Here is a 21,638-nt window from a genome sequence, read left to right as displayed (position 1 = left end):
TTACACATAGAGCAGACAAGCCAGCATAAAACCTGTCGGTGAAATAAAAAGAGATAGAACATGGGAGGTTGATGTTCAGTGATCCCAGAGATTTTAGTTCGTTTGATCGACACAGGGGCGCAAAATTATCGTACGCGGCAGAAAATTATCGTACGCCCCGGGAAAATTTGAAATCCGACAAATCTCGGACAAAATTTTGAAAAAGTCGGAAAAAGTGTCCAAGTTGATGACCTTTTTTTCTTTTTTTTTTTTTACTCATCAAGTTCCCAAACACGTGGTGGTGGTGGTGGTAGTGATGGTTGGGGTTTTACTTGTCCAACAACATAATTCTTTTTATATGAACTAATTGAATGACTAAAATCTTCTATCTCTTTTTCAGATTTAATAATATCATTGTACATATTACTGACATTTTCTAATTCTCCTTTGATTATTTCTTCCTTTTTGACATTATTTTCTTCTATATTACATTCAATAGTGGAACTTTCTTTATTACCATTTAAACACTGCAAATAAGTGTTCATTAATTTCTGTTCCATGTCAGAAAATTTCTTCCACATAATATTAGTTATGGATTTAATATATTGAAAATAATTAATATCATACTCATTAAACATGTTTTGAAGAGTTTTTTTCTTAGTTTGCAACTGTTCTATATCTTTACATTTAAGATTGTTAGTGGTAGTAGTAGTAGATAAATTATTATATTCATTTAATACTTGACCCAATTTTTGTTTCAATGAAATGAAAGAGTCATTCGAATTTTCCAATGACAAAATAACTTTAGATAAAATCTCTTGTATTTTTTCCTTTCCTTTAATAATATTTTGAATGTAACTCTTATGGTTTTGTTCTGATATTTCAAAATCATTTATCTTTTGTCTCAATATTGTATTTTCATTTTGAACTTCTTCGTTATCAATTATAATTTTCTTTTGATCATCAATGATTTTTTCTAAATTCGTGTTTTTTTCAGATAAATGTAATATATCTTCTTTAATTGCTTTCACATCATTAATGGCAAAGATAATTATCTCTAATATAATATATAAATAATATATATATATAAATAATATAATGTTAAATTCATCGTTACCATTTGTCTGTGATTCATCTGATATATTATCAACAATACTGTCATTTCCATGCGTAGAATTTAAAAGTTGTGAAAACGTACATTTCAATTTTTTAATATAATCTTTTAATTCTTTACACGTTTCTACAATTTCTTTATTCTTTTTATTGACAGTATCATGACATTCTTTAAATACATTAAGCTCATCCGTTTTTATTTTCAAGGACTCTTGCAATTCGCTAACATTATTCTCTAAATTAGAAATTATAATATCTTTGTTAACAAGTTTACATTCTAAATTACTCATTAATGACTTTTCTCTTTCAAACTGTGAACAAAGTTTTTTTTTCATCAGATCAAACTGAGTTTGCAAATAATTTAATTGTAAAGATTTTTCTTTTAACGCTTTTTCATGTCTCATTAATGCATCATCATGAACAGATTTTGCTTTTTGGATAGTTCTAATTATTTCTTTCAATATTATTTCTGATGCAATTATTTCTTTAGACAATTTATCTATTTGTGATCGTAATATCAGTATTGTTTCGTCTTTTAATTTGATATCCATGTTTAATTGTTCTAACAAATGTTGTTTATCTAATAACTGCGTTTCTAATTGTATGATAGACTCTTTTGTCTTATTATCACTTTCTTTTGTATATGGATCAAGCGATCTTTTTCCACATATAAATTTTTTATATTTAAATGTAAAAAGCTTATTTCACTGTCCTTAGATTCAGTCAATTTTAAAATATTGTTATGTTCAGTTACAAGAGATTCTGCTTTAACCAAAGCAGCTCTCAAATCAGAAGATTTTATAGTTTCATCATGCAATGCTTTATTCAAAATATCTATTTTTTTATTTAATACTTTTTGATGTTCTTCGCTTTGCAATAGAAGTTCGTCTTTACGAGCTAATAAATCTTCTAAATTTTTATTTATTATCGTTAAGGTATGGCTGATAAATAAGACAACGCAGAGTTAATATTAAAAGTAAGATTTATTATAAAAACGGTGTAAAGAAAGAACTGTTGAATAAGCCTCGAGCTAGGCCGAATACAGAATACAGAATACCGGCAGGGCGCGACAGCACCCTGTACTAAGGGACTGTGCGGCCCATAGGAGAAGTAGGGGTAAAGAGTAGGGCTGACGGAGTGAGAAGACATAACGTCTCTTATATACGCTATTCTTAACACTCCCTCCCGGTATGTCTCGATACTCCACAAACTTTTGTTAATAAACTCTTTAAATGGTTTAAACCATACAATATATTCAACAACATCTTTACGTGATTAAAATCGTAAATAGATTAAACAAAATCTATGAACGAATAACTTTTCATACTTATTTATACTGAACTTATTCAAAATAAAATTAATCTAACTTGACAAATCTTTGGCACGGAATGTCAGTTAACTCTCAGTTAGACAGCTTGGCCCTGCGAAGAAGAAGATTTATTCCCTGGATGGGAAGAAGATAACAATTTAATTATTCATAATCAAATCTGTAAGATATTTATGTATTTCAAAGGTTAATGTCTTTGTGAAAATGTCAGCAATCTGTTTATTCGAAGGAACCCAGTTTAACTTAACAAGATTTAAATTAACGCATTCCCTAACGTAGTGTTCTTTCCTTTCGATCATGTGCCTTAATTTATTATTGCCATCAGATTTCGCACACGCTATTGCTGACTTACTGTCACTGAAAACATTTATTGGATACCATTTTCCTTTTATTATCAACTCAATTGACTGACTGATTGACAGCAAAGCTTGGCATGTTTCACTTAATGCGACATATTCAGCCTGACATGTGGAGAGAGCAACCCTTGGCTGTTTATGTGTTCGCCAAGCAATAGTATCACCAAACAGCTGTATTACATACCCACATGTAGTCAGTGAGCCTTTTGCAATCAGAGAAACTTGCATCAGCATAAGCCTGCAACTCTTGTGTTTTGCCTCTAAACGTCAAGGTCATACCTTTCGTACCCAACAAGTAACGCAGTGCTCTCTGCAGCATATTCCATTCATTCTTAGTTGGATTTAATTGATGCCTACTTAACACATTAGTAATGTATGCCATGTCAGGCCTTGTACCGTTAACTATGTGTAACAATGTTCCAACGACCTCTCTGTAAGGAAAATCTTTTGTCAGTGGTACAGCAATAGTTTCTTCCCGATCTATTCTTTCTCGATTACGGACTTGATTCGAAACCATAGGTGTTCTCTTAGGATAGGGATTTCCTTCTAAGAATTTTTCAAGCATTTTGTCAATAAGTTTTTCCTGATCTAGTCGCAGTATTTTATTTCTCCTATCTCTTCTAATTCTAATTCCTAAGTATTCTTTCGGTTCACCTAAGTCTTTCATTTCAAATTCAGCTTTGAGCTTATTTTTAATTTCTAACATTTTATCCGGATGATTACCTATCTCTATTATGTCATCAACATAAACAAGCAAATGTACAAAATCATTACCCTCTCTCCAGGTGAACAAGCATGGATCAACTAAGTTTTTCTCAAGTCCTATTTTAAGTGCAACTTCAGTAAATTTTTCATTCCATTTCTTCGGACTTACCTTCAAGCCATACAACGATCTTTCAAGCTTGCAAACTTGATCCTTTGGTCTTTGATCTTCAGGAAGAAGTCCTTCCGGAATTTCCATATAAATTAATTGATCCAACTCACCATACAAGAAGGCTGTGTTAACGTCCAATTGACACATATCAAGGTCGTAAGCATTTGCTATTGCAAATAACGCTCTGACCAGTGACAATCGAGAAACAGGTGCATAGGTTTCTTTCAAATCGTACTCGTTTCGATCTTTAAAACCTCGTATAACGAGTCTTGCCTTGTAAAGCTTCTCACCTTTTTCATCAACCTTGGTTTTGAATACCCACCTTGAATCTATAATATTAGGCGGTGTTCCATTCTTACTACATCCTGGTCTCTCTACTATTGTCCAGACTTTACGTAAACCCACAGCCTTTAATTCAGCTGCAACTGCTTTTATCCAGTGTTCTCTCTCTGGACCATTAATAGCCTCTTTATAGGTCTTTGGATCTTTGTTGATTTCAGCCAGCAGTGCGTGACATTTTTCATCAATTTCTAATCTTGTTCTTTCATCTACTTTATATTCTAAAGAATTATCAAAGGCATAAATAAAATTCGCTGATACGTCATCCATGGGGAGAGGACCAACAGTCGTCTCAGCATGTTCAGGCGCATTATCAGCTTGCTTTTTAGGGCGACCTCTTTTTCTTTTAATTCGCGGAGGCGCTCCCTCCGACTCTAAGATCTCGGTGTTTCCTTCTAAGTTTTCTTTATCAAATTCGATCAACCAGGTTTCTTTGTTTATCCCAACGTTTTCATCCTGCCAATTTTTAATACCCTTTACATTATATCTATCGCCGTAAACAATTCTTTCATTAAACCTACTCTCATAAAATTTACCATCTCTGGCTTTATAAATAAATACCCTGTTCGAGTATAACCTATCAAAATTACTCTTCTACCAATGTACCTAAACTTCGGTCCCGTTTTTCGTTGGACTTTAATATAGGCAAAACATCCGAACCGTTTTATTTGATTGATATCATATCTATAATTAGGTGCAAATTTATGTAACGGAGATTCCATATTATTGCTAGCATGTGGTGTTCGATTATACGCGTACGCCGCTGGCGCTTACTCCTAAATCCCACATGTTTTCCGGTAATTTCGAGTCATACATGTACGATCTGATCTTATTTGTTATGGTTTGATTATAACGTTCTGTTACTCCGTTATGTGCGGGCGTATCAGGACTAGCGGGTTCGAGTTCTGCTCCTAATTTTTCTAAAACTTCTTCCGTATAACCTCCCATATATTCTAGTCCCTGGTCACATCGTAAACGACAGACCTTTTCATCTCGACCAAGTATATTTCTGGCAGATTTTACAAAAGACTCAATGCCAGATCCCGCTTGACTTTTATTTTTGATTGGATAAGACATTGCTAAACGAGAATAATCATCAATTACTACAACTACAAATCTGTAACCTTTGGGATAAGAAGCTGGGTTTATCGGTCCCATAATATCGCTATGTATTGTTTCCAACGGTCTGGAAGCTCTCTGTCTAACAGTTTTAAATGGCAATCGTTTAATTTTGGCTATTTTACACACTTCACAACTATCCACGATTTTGTTAAATTCGGCAGATTTGATATCTTTCAAGTGAGGATATTGTTTTTGCAAATTTCTAAGATAATTACTCGATGCATGTCCAAGTCGTACATGCCACAACAAAGCTTTATTCATTTTTACGTTAGAGTCTTCCAAGGACATAATTTCATCTTGCGATAATTCTATTTCAGGAATCTCGTCAATATTATGAATAATTCTATCCCTAACTGAATTGAAGATGTCTGGTCTATTTAGCTCAGCTATATTTTCAGCTGCTGAGTTTTCCTGTACCTTTTCTACAGAAGAGCTTGCAACATCCGAGATTAAACGTTTTTCTGTATTTTCATCATTAATTAAAGGAGCCTCACTAGTTTCGGGAGAGTTCGCTTTTCCAATTTCCATTTTCAATTCTGATTCCTTTTCAATCTGTTCAGCATTCTGAAGTCGAGTAGAACTTCTCGTAAAATACTTATGTTCATGAGAGTTTCCATTTTCACCATCTGTTAAAAAAGCCTTTTGACAGTATCTATTCTCATTATAGCCTATCCCGTCACTACTACGATTATCAGACTTGAATTCAATTTCCCAGAAAGGTTTGTTATATATCCCTGTCATAAACGACTCACAAGTCTTTGGGTCGTAAATATCAATCATTTTATCATTTAAATAAACTTCTAAACCCTTTTCTACTAGTTTCCTTAACGAGAGCAAATTCACCGATAGATCTTTAGCATATATGACATTATGCAATTCGCGCGTCTCTCCATTCTGCAAGTTTAATTTCACTGTACCTACACCATTAGCTTGCAAGTCCGCCTGAGAATTTCTATTAGCACATTTAATCGATTTAACGTCTGATTCACTTAATCTTTTGAAAATCAACTTAGAATTCGACAGATACTCTGTAGCACCCGAGTCCGCGATAAACCGTTCTAGTGTATTATTTCTGTAATTAAAATTGAAGTTACCCGGATATTGCTGACATTTTTCTACAAATAGAACATTACCTTTTTCATTTGACTCACACTCGATACTCTCACCTGAAGAGGTGCTGGCACCTTGACTACCTCCTTGGCCATCTCTTCGGCCACCACGAATACTAAACCTGCCTCTCTTTGCTCCACGACGACCTAGATCAAGCTTGCGCTCACCTTCAGATTTAGACCTACCCTCGTGCTCACGCTTTTGACTAAATTGACCTCTAAATCTGCCTGATCTGCCTCGGTAATGGGTGCTAGTATACCCGCGGCCCTTACGGTTCAGTGACGAACCACCTTGCTGTCGATGAGCTGGTAATCTAGCCAACGAACAATATTTAGCCATGTGGCCAGGTTTATCACATACAAAGCAGTTGGTTCCCTTTACTTCCCTACATTTCGATGCCACGTGTCCTGTTCCTTTGCAGTTCTTGCAGTAGCTCTTAAATTCCCTTTGTCGTGGCTCAGTCCACAACGCAGTGGTTGTTAGATGTTCTTTGGCTGACAGCCTTTCTGTCTCCTCTTTAGTGAGAAAGTCCTTCAATTGAGCATATGTTAAACCACTTCCCTGTTGGCTCTTTTTGAGGAAGTCTGCACATTGCACACTTGGTACCGACTTATAAACCGCGTTGTAAAATGTATCTCTTTTCTCTAGTTCTGATATTTTTTCAGATCCAGGAAGGTCTTCAAATGTTCGTACAATCTCTTCAAATCTATTACAAAAATCTTTAAATCTTTCTTTGCTTGTATTATATTGTATGGTGTACAGCCTTTTACGAACAGAACACGTCGATAAGGTGCTTTCAAGAACCTTTAAGTTATTTAATTTAGCAAGGATCTCCAGCAGACTTTCAATGTTTCTCACTTGATTAAAATAAAATTTATCGACTCTGTTTCTTATTATATCTTATACTCTAAAAACGTCTAACTGTTTCACATTATCATTTTTATCTAAGAAAAGCTTAATGCTGCTGTCGATAACATACAATTTATCTTTTGCTCTTAATTCCGATCTAAAATCATCAAGAAAGTCATCAAATTTAGTTTTCTGGCAAAGTTTATATACACGGGTTATGCTATGATCAGGATTGAACATTTGAAGACTGATTATCTGGGGCTGAATTCCGACTATTATTTTCGCTGGTTTTCCGTGAGTACGAACAATACTCACCGGAACACCAGAAACCCTATCACGACCATTATCTCGAGTAGCTGTACTGCTACTTCCAACAGAAAACTGTTGAGCTGTCGAGACTGCATCGTATAACTCCGAAGCAGACTCTTCAACTGTAACGACAGTGCGTTTATTTTTGAGTTTGCTTTATTTCAGCTACTTGCTCCTGTAACCATTGATACTTTTGTTTAAACTCTTCAGCTCTTTTTTAACTTTCGGCCACTGAGTTTTTTAAGCCTTCAGCTTGTCTATTGAGAGCATCGTATTCTTGCTTGTGTTTGTCAGTAAGCCTTTTGAATACCTTATCTTGCCTCTCAATTTTCTCTCGAAGAGTTGCAATGGTTTCCCTTTAGATATTAATTAGGTTCCTCATAACATTGACCTCTATATTGTCAACCGCATCTGAGGTACTCTCGGGGTTTTGTGCAGGAGCAGCCGCGTTTACCAATGCCTTCGTTGTACTATCTTCTCTGTCCTTCTGTTGAGAAACTAAATATTGCTCAAAATTAGATATCTCAATCAAACATTCTGTTTGATTTACACTCTATTATATTATACCATGGCTTTCAAATAACGATTTTACATGATCCGTGAGACTAAGTATACATCATGCCTTAAAGCGCATGAGGAAGCGGTACACATAATTACTTTTCTCACCCATCAGTAAAATCCCATTCCAAAAAGGACAAGATTTTTTTTTTTTTTTTTATTTATTATTTTTTAATATTTTTTTTATTTATTTTTTTTTTTATTTTAATTTTAGTACAACACATTTAAAACTAAAGACTTACTTGATGCAACTGGACTATTTGTCTTTAAGACCTCCATTATTACATTTGTTGCTCGCGGGCCTCTTAATTCTTTTTCAGACACCTCTAATGACGAATCATTTTGTAACGACCTACTTGAGTCATGCTGGCTTCGACCAACATTCACTCTGACCGTATTACCTTGTGCGTCTGATAGTACTGACAGAATCAAACTTTGATCCTCAATGTTTATCTGGTCCATATCTACTGCCCAGCAGTTTTCGCTATCATCTTCAAGCAAGAAACCATGTTCTTCTGCAGTGAGCCGTGCAACTTGGCTTTGACTACCAACTTTCTGGAGCAAGGCTCTCAACAAATCAACTAATTGTCCCAATTTTGCTAAAAAATACGTATCCAATTAATTTGGTGCACCTTTTAGTTTTGTTCAAACCAAGTTTCAAACATGTTTATGAATCGATTCCAACTTTTATTATTATCATTCTTCTGTATTTAAACAGCTATACATCCAAGATGTATCAATTTAGCTACATATCTAAAATGTGCCTGCTTCCACTATTTCAACTATAGTGACACACAACTACTATGTGTCTATTTAGCTGCACGTCTAAAATGTGCCTGCTTTTACTATTCCCCTTTTTGTTTGTTTTTTTTTTTTTTTTTTTTTTTTTAATTGTTGAGCCAATGAGAATAGCCTTGCGCGGCCTTTTCAAATTCTCCCGCTCTGCTAGTCTTTGTATACCTGAGTATACCATATGTTGCTCGGAAAGGAAGCGGCAACATCGCAACCATGCTATGCTAGCTTTGTATAACTGAATATACCATATTTTGCTCGGAGAGGAAGTGGCAACATCGCAACCATGCTATGCGACTATCTTTCTCCCTCTCTCTCGCTCTTCAACACATCCTATACTACCTTCAGAGCGGAGAAGAGAAGCACACTTGCGTCTCTCTCCCTCCATCACCACGACCCAAGATGGAAAGAAGAGGAAAGGCAACTTTACCCCCTCTCTCTCTCTTTCTTTCTTACATAGTGCGTTGCCATGCTCTTCACCAGTGCTGTCAGATCGTGGGTAAATCTTACCCTCTCCCTGTGCCACTGGGATTGCACACAATGAAAGTTTTCCATGTTCGTGTGTTTGGGATGTCGAGGAAAGCCGAGTGTAACCGAAGTTGGCGGGCACGCCGGAGTGACACACTATGAAAGCGACTCGTGTCGTCCGAACACATGGATCTGACAGCACTGCCCTGTACTAAGGGACTGTGCGGCCCATAGGAGAAGTAGGGGTAAAGAGTAGGGCTGACGGAGTGAGAAGACATAACGTCTCTTATATACGCTATTCTTAACAATTATTATATTATTTTTCTCTAAAGATACAATTTTGTTTTGAGCATCATTTAATTCTAATTTTATATCATTTAACATTTTCACTTCATTTTGCAAGATTGATATTAAATGTGTTGAATCTTTATGTTCTTTTAAAGTAATTTTTAATTTTTTCCTTTAACTGATTAAGTTGTGTTTTTAATAAAGTATTTTCATTTCTCGTTTCTTGAAGTTGAACGTCAATAACAGAACTTAAAGTCTCACTTGTATTCATAGGTATCAACAAAGAATTTTCTAATATAACTCCATCAACTTCAAAACTGTCTTCTATCGATGACAGTTATCGATGATTTAATTTTCTTAAATGTGTACGTAAATCTTCATTAGTTATTTTAAGATCTACTATTTCTCTTTCCTTAGACTCCATGTCTACCGTTAACATTTCTATAGATCTTTCTAAGTTATTGCACTTTTCGTTAAGACTTACATTTTCTTTCTCTAAAAATGTTGTTAATTTTTCTGTAACAGTTGTTTTATGTTTTTCCAATTTAATAATATTATCTTGAGATTGAAGTAACTGATTTTTTAATTCATGTATTTTTCGCTTGTAATAATCTTCATTGTGAAATGTATTCTTTCCTTTTTTACAAGATCTTGGAGTTGCTAGTTTATTTTTTTCTTCTTTTAATTTTTTTATTTCTAATGTTTTTTCTTCCAGTAATTTCATTAAACGCTGCACTTTGTATTTTTCTATTCTTAAATCCTCTTGAAGATCTGCTTTTTCAAACCTCTCTACTTCTAATTCGGATTTTAAAAGTCTTAATTCACGATTTCTTTCATTTAAAATTCTACTGCTTTGGGCAGAACGTACTACCGGAGAACCAAAAAATTCCTTAAGAGAACGTGTATTTGGTGTTTTAAATACATTTTTTCTTTCAATTTCAGTTAACTCTATTATAGCGTATCTTAATATTTCAAAAGAAATGGACTTTCCATAAGGTAATACCATTTCAAGAAAAGATTTAATTTTAATTTGTGTTTCATGCTGTAATTTAGTACACATAGGTAAATGAAAATTAGAATTTTGACTCGCATGAGATAGTACTAACGACATGATATATGTGTCTTCGGAATATTTTTCAATTTGATCCTTATTAATTTGAAATTCAGGATATTCATCTAAGGGAAAAATAATTTTTCTTACAGAATATGCTGGTAAAATATTGCAAACAAAAACTGAAACCAAACCCCCTGTATATATAAATAATATTTATATACATGCTTACCTTTAATAAATGCGGAAATAATATTTTCATCATCAGATCCATTTACATCTTTTCTCAAAGTCCTATAAAAAATAATAATTAAAATTAATTTACTAATAGGAAGAATTTTATATTTGAAAGTTTCATTTAATTAATTCTCAATTACTTTAAATTAGTAAGTAAAATACATATAAAATAAACATATTAATTGTTAATCATACTTACAATGATTCAATTAACTTTCCATACAACTGTTTCTCTTTTAATTCTTCAATGTCTTTAATTGGTGCTTCCAAAACATTTAAACAATTAATCTAAAATACAAGTCACGATGTTAATTAAGAATCACAGTGAATATAATTAAAGAAAATCATATTAAAATGTTACAATGTTTTCAATTATTAAATTTATTGAAAGTATAAACATAGTTATTCAATATAATCACAATAAATATAAATATAAAATGTAACTTATATGTATTTGATCAAATTTTAATTAATTTATGAATAATTTAAGGTAATTTCGTACCCATTCAATAATTATTTGTAACCAATCCATAATTCAATATATGAATACACAAACTCATTCAATTAAATTTCAAAAACCGTTTTGTTTGCTTTGACACTCTATCGTTCTGTTCAAGATCCGTTTAATTTCAAAAATCTTACTTGAATTCAGTGATCCCAGAGACTTTAGTTCGTTTGATCGACACAGGGGCGCAAAATTATCGTACGCGGCAGAAAATTATCGTACGCCCCGGGAAAATTTGAAATCCGACAAATCTCGGACAAAATTTTGAAAAAGTCGGAAAAAGTGTCCAAGTTGATGACCTTTTTTCTTTTTTTTTTTTTTTTTACTCATCAAGTTCCCAAACACGTGGTGGTGGTGGTAGTGATGGTTGGGGTGATGGTGGGAGTGGTGGTGGGAGTGAGGGTTGGGATGGGGGTGCACCTTCGCAAAATTTGTTGACTAAAAAAAAAAAGGTCATCAAGTTTTCGAAATTCCGAATGGATCGTACGCCACGATTTTGGATCGTACAGGACCTCCAATTATCGTACGCGTACGATTATTATCGTACGAATGGGATCACTGTTGATGTTGTCTCTCTCTAACTTGCGCTGAGTGGCGCCAGCGCATTATCTGCTAGTAGAGTTTAAAGTAGCTGGCACGGAGGATAGATACCAGGAGTTCGAACGTAATGTTGAAAGAATGGTATCAATTTAGGGGACAAGATATTTTGCCGGTAGGGCGCGTTGCTTTTCACAAAGTACTCGTTTAAATACGCGGGAAGTATTGTTACTATTGACAGCTCTGAATAAAAATATTTTAAGAAATGTGGAATTAATATTATTTAAAAACTACACAAATGTAATAATTATCTATTTGTTAACATAAAATTTTTAATATTATTTTGAAGTTACTCACTTCTGGTGCTTTGAATAAAGCCACTTTTCCTAAATTCTCACTTGCCTTTCGTCCACTAAGGCAACCATAAACTGCACAACACTTTCCCATTTTTTAATAAAAATAATTCTAAAAAAAGAAATTAATATTTTATATTTAATTTACGTATAATAATAATAATAGTATCGGTATGTTTTGAATACTTGCGCAGCCAGTGGCAAAAAAGAGAACTATGATTTGGGTCAAGAAATGACTACCACAAAAAATGTGAAAAATCCTATATCGTTCGGACTCCTGGTATCTATCCTCCGTGGTAGCTGGTATTGTATACATACGTGTACGATAAGCAGGACAAGCTAATGCGCATACGCCGGTACCGCATGAGTTAGAGAGAGACAACATCAATCTTTCGTTTTTTGCTATATTCATGCAGAGACTTACACACCACTTACACAACCACTTATACAACCACCTATGGTTTGTCTACTTTATTTGTAATAACTCTATATTCCTGATACCTTCCGCGCAACATTTCTACGCATCACCTGCGAATTTAAACAATAAGGATAATTTTATTACAATATCTAACTTTAATAGACAGGAAATTAATAAAAAGTAATATTTTGTACAAAAAAATAACAACTCACTTTCAAATATTTCTATTGAAATGAATTAATTAACGATGAAAAGAAAACGTCAACTATTAACCCTCAATCAATTGCATAGTTAATTTCTATTAATTTCAGTCATTTATTTTCGATTTGAATAGTGCCTAATATGAATTGTTCAATTAAATATGAGCCATGTAAAATTAAAAGAGATGCAGTACTTAAATTATTTACACGTTATGAATCTAGATAGCGCCTCATGTGTAAAACCAAACAAAAGCGGCATGAAGTTTCGTAAAATGGAATTATTCTTTAATTTTAGACAATGTTTATTTATGTATCGTAGATTTTTATTGATAATTACAACTTTAAATAATTATTGGTAAAAAATACATTATTTGTGAGAATGAACATTATTTTATTTACAATATAAACATATTGTTTATATAGTGTACAGTTTGTAGTTTATAGTTGATAGTTTATAATATAGTCATTTGTTTTCTTACTCATAATTTTAGGCGGTAAATTTAAATCGACAATGCGTAGTAGTATTTGTTTTTCAAATAAATATGAAAGAATTTTGTATTTTGTTCTGTGGATTGGTGGAGTTGCCTATTCAATTTACAACGTTTATTTGACGAATATCCGTAAGTAGATAAAATATAAATAACTATAATTGGGGGAATGTAATAAATGTAATAAATAATTCTTTTATTGTTAGATTTTCAAGATTATTATGATGTATATTCTGATTTTGTATCTGGATGGTCATGGATTGGAAGAAAGCAAGATGTTTCTGATCAAGAGTGGAGAGTATGGATTCCATTAATGATTACTTTAATACCTTGGATATTTGTACATCATTTAGTTAGTGAAATCATTAAAAATGTATTCAACGAAATGGTATGTTATGTTTATAAATCACTAACACGTACGTTCTCTATATGATACTATTAATTGATATACATTTTTAGCAATTATTGTGTTGCTGGTATACCTCGGTATCTACCCTTTTTCTGTGCTATTATTTTGGAACAGTGGGCATGTTATGTATATTGGCACAATCATCGCTATTATATTTACTAAATTATGTTAATAGCAAAAAGATTATTTGGCTTGTACATGTATTATTTTTATTTATAATACATGTTTGTAAAATACCAAATGGTTCCTTTTACCAGTGGTTACAATACAACGATGACGAGCATTACCTTTTATTACTCGCAATGTGTTGGATTCAATTGAGATCTATTAGTCAAAATATGAATACTTTTCAAATGCACAAATTTCAAGACAAGATCAATTTTACAGATTTTTTTAATAACTATCTTCAAATGTTGGCATATTGTTTATATTTACCTACACTTTTTTTGGGTCCATTGATTTTATATCACGAATTTTTGAATGCAGTATGTATATTTCATTATTCACGAACATTCACATGTTCATAAAACATTACATTAAAATGTTTTTAGTTGGGTAAATTCCCATCAAAGTGGAATTTCATGAAAGCGAAGAAAATAATTACTAATCTAATTAGATATATTTTTTGGTACTATTTTACTGAATTTTCCCTGCACTTCGTTTATATTAATGTGCTTCAATATCATCCAAAGGTATGATTTGTTTTTGGCTATTAATTCTAATATTTCACAGTATATATTATTTTATTTTTTTTTACAGATTGTAGAAAATTTAAATTCATGGGCCCTATATGGTCTAGGATATTGTATGGGACAATTTTTTCTAAATAAGTATGTTGTTATTTATGGAATTAACAAAACTTTATGTGAAGCAGATGGCATTGAAGCTCCCTTGCCACCTAAATGTATTGGGAGAATTCATTTATATTCAGATATGTGGAAATCTTTTGATAGGGGTTTATATAAATTTCTCATTAGGTGGTATTTTAATCTTTTGCATTTATTACAATTCAAATCTAATTACAGGAATATTAATAAAATTTGAATCATTATTTGTAGGTACATTTATATACCTGTAATAAATACTACTAAGTCAAACGGCTATCATAAAAAATTGTTTGCTTCTTTTCTATGTTTTACATTTGTTTTTTTATGGCATGGAATGCAAACCAATATCTTTACATGGGCACTTTTGAATTTCATTGGTTTAAACATCGAAAACTTATCAAGAATAATAGGGAATACCGAAATATATAATAGAATTGTGGACAAATATCTTAGTTCTTGGAATAGAAGACGACTTGACTGTGCATTAGCTAGTATTCTTTTGGCAATGTCTGCAATATCCAATTTTTTTTCTTTGCAGGACAAAAAATTGGAAATATATATATAAATCGAATATTAAATGGTAAATATTTATCACAAATAATTACAAATAATAATTGAATAATTGAATGATAATAATTGAAAAATTTTATGCAGATTCGTGGAGTACTACATCGCTTCTACTGTTTTTTCTTTATTGTTGTTGTCATGTTTCGATAGACACAAAATTGATGAAAATGTAATAATTATTTATTAGTATTAACTTATCAAAGAATAGATGTATTTAGACGATATTTTTTTAAATGACAATAAATAAAGAATAAATAATAAAGGCAAAACCATTGATATATTCAAATGTTTATAAGAGTTTATTAAAGATAAATATATAAAAGAAGTACAAAAATATAATACATAATAATAATAATTATTATTCATAGTATTAGTATGTTTTTGCAATTTACTTAATAAAGACATATTATTTGTAATATTATTGCTATAATTATAAGTAAGTTATATTACTTATTCCTGTTCTTATTCTATCATATACTTTTGTTTCTGCTTTGTCAGAACGTAAATCATAAGGCACATATCTATTTGCATTTTATTTGATAGCTGCAATTTCTTATTAATTTTTTATTGTGTTATTAAGCAATCGTACAAATACATAAAAATTAACTGCGTGAATTAGATAATTACTATTTCTTTAAGTAATAACAAAAGCAAGATAAAAAATAATGCAAAATATTTATGATGTAAGATTAAATTCAGTATAGCACGAATATATAAAAATTAGTAAAACATAAGATTAGAATAATACAAAAATATATTGAGAAATATACTACAATATATATATACTAATTTATAATTTTGTATAATATATGCATAATAACAAGTAATTCCATGAAAGCTTATTAAGTAATTGATAAGACATATTCTATACATTAAACAGCTATGAACTAATACGTAAAAATATCTAATATGTTATTTAAATTTACTTTAACAGGATAATTATCTTAATTTTATATGACGTATTATATATATGTATATATATAAAAATATATAAAAAATAGAACATAAACAACTGTTATAATTGTAGCAGGATTTGTAACGTAATAACTAATGTCTGATCAACATATGTTATATTACAGGAATGTTAATATAAAAATCTGTGATAATATTAGATAGACTCTATAATTATAGGGCTACAAAAATTTGTAATGAAATAGATGTGGAAAATTTGGCACATTGGTTTCTAAATTACAAATTCTATAATAAAGAGATATGATTAATCAATCCACATTCTTAAATATTATAATGATACATTTCTTAAGTCTTTTAACAATAAAAACTATTAATGAATAGATTATAATATTATATATGAATAGATCCAAAATTTGTTATGCAAGACAAACTAATAAAGAAATATTATTAACTAATTATATAATATCTAATGTGAAGCACAAATGTCATTGTATTTCATTGCACAGGATATGCCAAGAAAAATGTATAATTTTTTATTTGATAGCTGCATTAAATAGTTATTTTAAAGCAAAATATAAATCATATTTGAATATTGGTCTTATTTTTATAGATAATATTATAAAAATAGCATTAATTGTAATTTTATCATTTCAGATCTTTTACTAAATTAACAATAATTAAAACAAATATACCATAACATCTTCGTAAATTTATATACTTTGTTACTATAAACATGAAGTAAACGAATAAGTATAAAATGAAAAGCCAAACTTTTCTATAGAATGCAATTATTTCTTTCATATTATATAGAGGATAGGAGAAACAGTATTAATTTTATTAATAAAAATTAGGCAATATTTTAATGTTTTCAAATATTACTCTAAATATAGAAAATATTACTTTTATTGTTAAAATTTGTATGATTATATCTTTTCTTGTGTGCAATTTTATGTACATCATATACATAAAATATTTCAAGTTAAATTAGTTAAAATATATCTAATATGAATATCAAAATATTATTAGTAATTGACTCTTCAAAATGATTACTTTTTATCCTACGAGAAAATAATCAGGCACATAAAACATAATGGCTAAAACACCATTTATAAAAATAGTATAGATTTAAACAAAAATATATATAACAATGAAATCTAAATTTTGAATAAGAACTGTCCAATTTATTTTATTTTTCGAGGTTTGTTATTAAATGCACAAATGTAAATTTGTGCATATTTAATGGTATATTGCTACTTTCTTTCTTGCAGATATTTGGTATTATTATTCATGTTTATTAGTACTATTCGTTCATCTAACCAATGTCAATAAATCTTTTATTTAATTTGCAATGTACCATTTTTTGAAGCATTATTTGATAATAACAAAATTGCACTCTGCTTTCTGTTTTGTATTAAATTAACTCCTTGTGTACACTTATTAAGCACAGTAACGTTTGTAGATTCATTAACTTGCAATTTCTCTTGATTTTCTTGATAACATAAAATAAAATTACATGGTAAAGTTTTAATACACTTGTTTTGCATAACAATATTATTTACCATATCTGTATCAATATATATTTGTTGTTTATTTTCATTAATTTCATTCGTTTTTATATTTTTTGTAACAGCACATACCTCATTGCTGACAAAATTTAATATATTAGGTTCATCATTTACATTTCTTACTAAAATATTATTCCCTAAATTATCCTGAACATCATTAAGATTTTGAGATGTGGAATTTTCAATAAATTCACCTGGTATATGTAATTGTAAATTATCTTTACTTATAGAATTTTCTTCATGGATATATGTGTCCACATTGCTTTCCTTCTCTTCAGATTGTATTACATTATATGAATTTGAAAACTCATCGTTTCCAACTGTATTTATATTGCAATTAGTACTTTTATCTACAGTTTCAAGTTCCATTTTCTTCGTTAAATGTAACACAAATTGAACATTTTGTCCTTCAAAGTTTGATGCATTTTTATAATTTGAATGATGACTTTCTACTACTTGCAGGTGATTATTTGTTTCTTTGCTTGATTGAATATGTTCATTATAATAATATGATTGTACATATGATTCTTTATCTAAATATTCACATACGACTTTATGTTCATTCCTTAAAGATTTATTTAATAAAGGCTGATTTTCCATAGTTTTGATTACTGTTACATTATCATAAGAATTTTGTTGAAAATTACTTTGCATTCTATTTATATCTTTTCGATCTGATTCTGTAATATTATTATCACTGTTGTCATTTAAAGATACACTTTCTTCTAGATGTTCAGTCTTATTAAAAAATGGTATTGAGCAAATATCATAATTCTCATAATATTTATCTATAATTGGTATCGTATCAATAGCTTTGTTAATTCTATTCCCATCGCAATTTTTATTAATGATATATTCTTCTAAAACATCGTTAGATATTTCTTGAGGTTCAATATTATCTTGAAAATTCATAATTGTTCTGGTAGCTATTATATCTTCATCTACAGCTGTGCTTTTATTATCGTGGCAATCTATTTTTTTCTTTCTATTAGTCCGTACTTTTTCAAAGTCTTCTTCAGAAAGGAACAAAAGTTCACCAGTTGTAGTAAGAACTTTTCCATGACGTGTTTTTAAGTGACGTTTGTAAGTGTTTCTTGTTTTGAATCTATAATAAAAAAGATATATATAAAAATTAATATTAAAATAAAAGTTAATTTTCATTTTCTTTGAAAATGAATATTTACCTTTGACTACAATCATTGCAACAAAATGGAGATTCTCCGGTATGTCTACGACGATGTTCTCTAAAGTGTGATGGATGTCTAAACTTTTTTCCGCAATCAGCACACGTGAATCTTGTTTGATTTTGGTGAATCAACATGTGATACTTCAAACTATGTCTTCTTGTAAATACTGCTCTACATATTCGACATTCATATGGCTTTATTCCTGCATGACTTCGATAATGCGATACTAGTGTAGTGGGTGCTGTGAAACTACGTGGTGGATCGCAAATGTGGCACTGAAGATTACTGCCCGTTGGATTTCCTTTCTTTTTGATACGATCCATAAATGCTAATGCTAATTCTCGTTCTTCTTTACTGGTTCCTATGAATTTCGCTTTTCCCTTAGGCTTTACACTTGTCGATAAGTCCATTTTCTTTTTGCAACTTCCTTCTATCCAAGGTACATCTAGACAAAAATAATAAGCAATTTCATATAAATCTGTTCATACAAAGTAAGTAATATTCGAAACCATATAGTTTATTTATTAATGTCTCATATTATATAATTTCAGAATCAAATATAAGATTATAATAGCTTACTTGAGAATTATACAAAGCAATGGTTATATATAGGACAATTGCATAATAATATGCCAAAACATGTAGAATAAATTAAATTGTATGATGTAATGAAGTACAACAAGATTTATTCATCTTGCGTGAATTTATATATTTGTTATTGATTTATACTCAATAAGTTGATGAAAAACATTATAGCATAACCTAGTACAAAATATGTTTATTATTTAGAAATTCCAATCTTATTGCTTTGTAAGTTACTTGCCTGATATGTATAATGTTCCTGTGTCTTGATGCTTTAAATTGTCCGATATTTTGCCTTTAATATGGGAATAGTCCTTCATGCGTATGTTGTCGGTATCAACCATCATTAATACAATCTAAAAATAAGTATACTTAAGATTATATAATGATTACAATGAACAGAAAATGAGAGATATACTAACTACTATTGATATTTTAAAGTCACTATTTTTTCATTTCTTTCTACATATTGATTTTGATTTGATATATTATTATTATTATTATTATTATTATTATTATTATTATTATTATTATTATTATTATTATTATAGTAGGAACTTTGTAACAATAAAAATATATTTTTTTCCAAGATATATTATATATATCAAATTTTATATAAAACAAATTTACTATACTACATACTATATTACATTGTTTTCTTTATAATAATAAAGAAAAATTTTACTAACATTTTCTTCCCTTGATGAATCATTTAATATGTTATCAGATGATGTTATTTCTGTTTCATTAGAAGCTTCTTCTCTTAAATGCTCAAAATAACTATGATCACCAAGAACCTTAACATCTATATGTTCAGACTTTTTTGTTTCTAAGCTATTCAAACTTTCAGTTCTTGCTGTAGATTTATGTTTTTCAAATTTTCCAAAATTTGTATTATCATTTGACAAAATTTTATGCAAATAATCTGTTTGTTTTCCTTTGTTTTCTTTATTTAAAATCCTTCTAGGTTTCTTTGATTGATGTAAACGTGTACTTTTGTTTTGTAGATTTGATTTGAAGTTTTTATATTTTATAGGTTTAGTGGTGAAAGTGTAATCTATAAAAAGAAACAATATAAATGATGAATTTGTTCAAATGAATCTAACAATTCTAATTGTCTGACATATATATATATATAAGTTAATTATACATACAGGCTTGTTCATTAGATTTGAAGTATTCTAAATGTTCAGCCAAATGTGCTTTCATAGATTTCCTAGCTTTTCCTTCGCTTGCAAAACTTTTATATTTTTGTTCGCATCCATCTACAAGCGTACAGGTATATGAAAATTGTCTTTTAAGCTCGTCGCTAGTCAAGACAGAAAATTGTTTCACCAACTGGGACATTGGCATAGATAAAAGTTGAGGTACATTTAAACGCATTTCTTGAGCTTTACGTTTCACAACATCCGATTTAGTTTTACATTGGGAGCTTAATAATGATTTCATTTCCTTTTTCTCCGAATATAAAGTACGAGATGCAACTTCTGCTAGCATATCCAGCAAAGCAGCAGGACTACTTCTTCCCATGATGCCTATAATCATTTAATATGAGATATACATATTATTTTTTTCAATATATTTCACAATAAAACATATTCTATTATCAATTCTCTATAATTGACAGGCATAATCAAAATATGTCATAGATGATTTTTTTCTTTCGTAATCGTAGCTCGTAATGTGCAATGCAATAATAATAATATTAATCAAATTTTGTGAACATACATTTATTTATGCAATTAACGTCGTCGAGTATGAAAAAATGAATATTTTCAATAAAATTAATTTGTTATATTTTCTAAACATTAATCTAGCAGACGTCGTAAGGACGCGCAGCAGACGGTTTTTTGCAATCATATCTTATTAACTTAATTATACCAAAATCGGTATTTATATTATTGTTGTATTCTATAATTACTAATGCATATCTGTTTACCTGTATCATCGGAATTGGAAATATAATCATAGGATGTTTTGGTACCCATCATGTCGTTTATATTCGCGGTGAACACGCATTCTATTACATTCCACTATCTTCTGTGTACTACTGGTATTTTGTTATTTGTCTTCTACTTTAGTACTAGCGGCTTTATAATACTAGATGAATGAGAAGAATTTCTTCTATAACTCAACAATGATTGGACGAGACAGTCAGCATCCTTAAAACTCTTCAAGGATTCGTTGCGATGAAAACAGCCATCTTTAATAAGAAAATTATTATATTAATGATATTATCATTTAATACACGAAAAGCCATTAGAAATCAAAATTACATATACATTCAACAAACAATTTTTTTTTCATTTAATTGTT

At 30.2% G+C, this 21,638-nt stretch overlaps 3 protein-coding genes, 1 long non-coding RNA gene and 1 pseudogene across 6 annotated transcripts; 2 read left to right on the top strand and 3 right to left on the bottom strand.

The window, feature by feature from the left end:
- Positions 1-171: 171 nt before the first annotated feature.
- On the bottom strand, positions 172-12,932 carry LOC107073741 (uncharacterized; annotated as a pseudogene). Its single transcript, XR_016178085.1, has 6 exons — positions 12,798-12,932; positions 11,275-12,695; positions 10,972-11,060; positions 10,768-10,829; positions 9,460-10,660; positions 172-2,001 (listed from the first exon to the last, which is right to left on the bottom strand). The product of XR_016178085.1 is annotated as an uncharacterized LOC107073741 (transcript).
- LOC149031034 (uncharacterized) lies at positions 4,736-8,810 on the bottom strand. 2 transcript variants are annotated; one of them, XM_089176885.1, is made up of 2 exons: positions 8,179-8,810; positions 4,736-7,876 (listed from the first exon to the last, which is right to left on the bottom strand). In XM_089176885.1, exon 2 carries the CDS (start codon positions 6,557-6,559, stop codon positions 4,736-4,738), a length of 1,824 nt encoding a protein of 607 aa, XP_089033011.1. In that variant the 5' UTR covers positions 6,560-7,876; positions 8,179-8,810. The 2 variants fall into 2 exon arrangements, with proteins under 2 accessions (XP_089033011.1, XP_089033012.1); XM_089176886.1 differs by having other exon boundaries at positions 4,736-8,535; positions 8,622-8,810.
- LOC149031033 (uncharacterized) lies at positions 9,728-10,826 on the top strand. The gene is made up of 3 exons (XR_016178087.1): positions 9,728-9,849; positions 10,427-10,480; positions 10,688-10,826. It is a non-coding gene; the product is annotated as an uncharacterized LOC149031033 (long non-coding RNA).
- Positions 12,933-13,019: 87 nt separating the features above from the next.
- On the top strand, positions 13,020-15,302 carry rasp (protein-cysteine N-palmitoyltransferase Rasp). The gene is given in 8 exon segments (XM_089176887.1): positions 13,020-13,405; positions 13,480-13,661; positions 13,733-14,167; positions 14,234-14,374; positions 14,442-14,659; positions 14,741-15,027; positions 15,030-15,089; positions 15,164-15,302. Coding segments are annotated over 8 exon segments (1,518 nt in total). The 5' UTR covers positions 13,020-13,296; the 3' UTR covers positions 15,250-15,302.
- Positions 15,303-15,348: 46 nt separating this feature from the next.
- LOC107071259 (uncharacterized) lies at positions 15,349-21,595 on the bottom strand. The gene is made up of 6 exons (XM_089176883.1): positions 21,262-21,595; positions 20,477-20,857; positions 20,012-20,379; positions 19,564-19,678; positions 18,738-19,185; positions 15,349-18,658 (listed from the first exon to the last, which is right to left on the bottom strand). The coding sequence occupies exons 1-6, from the start codon at positions 21,311-21,313 to the stop codon at positions 17,323-17,325; spliced, it is 2,700 nt and encodes an 899-aa protein (XP_089033009.1). The 5' UTR covers positions 21,314-21,595; the 3' UTR covers positions 15,349-17,322.
- Positions 21,596-21,638: the final 43 nt, after the last annotated feature.

This window comes from Polistes dominula, unplaced genomic scaffold (genome assembly GCF_049000335.1).
Source record: "Polistes dominula isolate Pdom_NZ unplaced genomic scaffold, Pdom_raw_medaka contig_12, whole genome shotgun sequence".
Lineage (NCBI taxonomy): Eukaryota > Metazoa > Arthropoda > Insecta > Hymenoptera > Vespidae > Polistes > Polistes dominula.
This window is presented reverse-complemented; position numbering and strand designations above follow the sequence as displayed.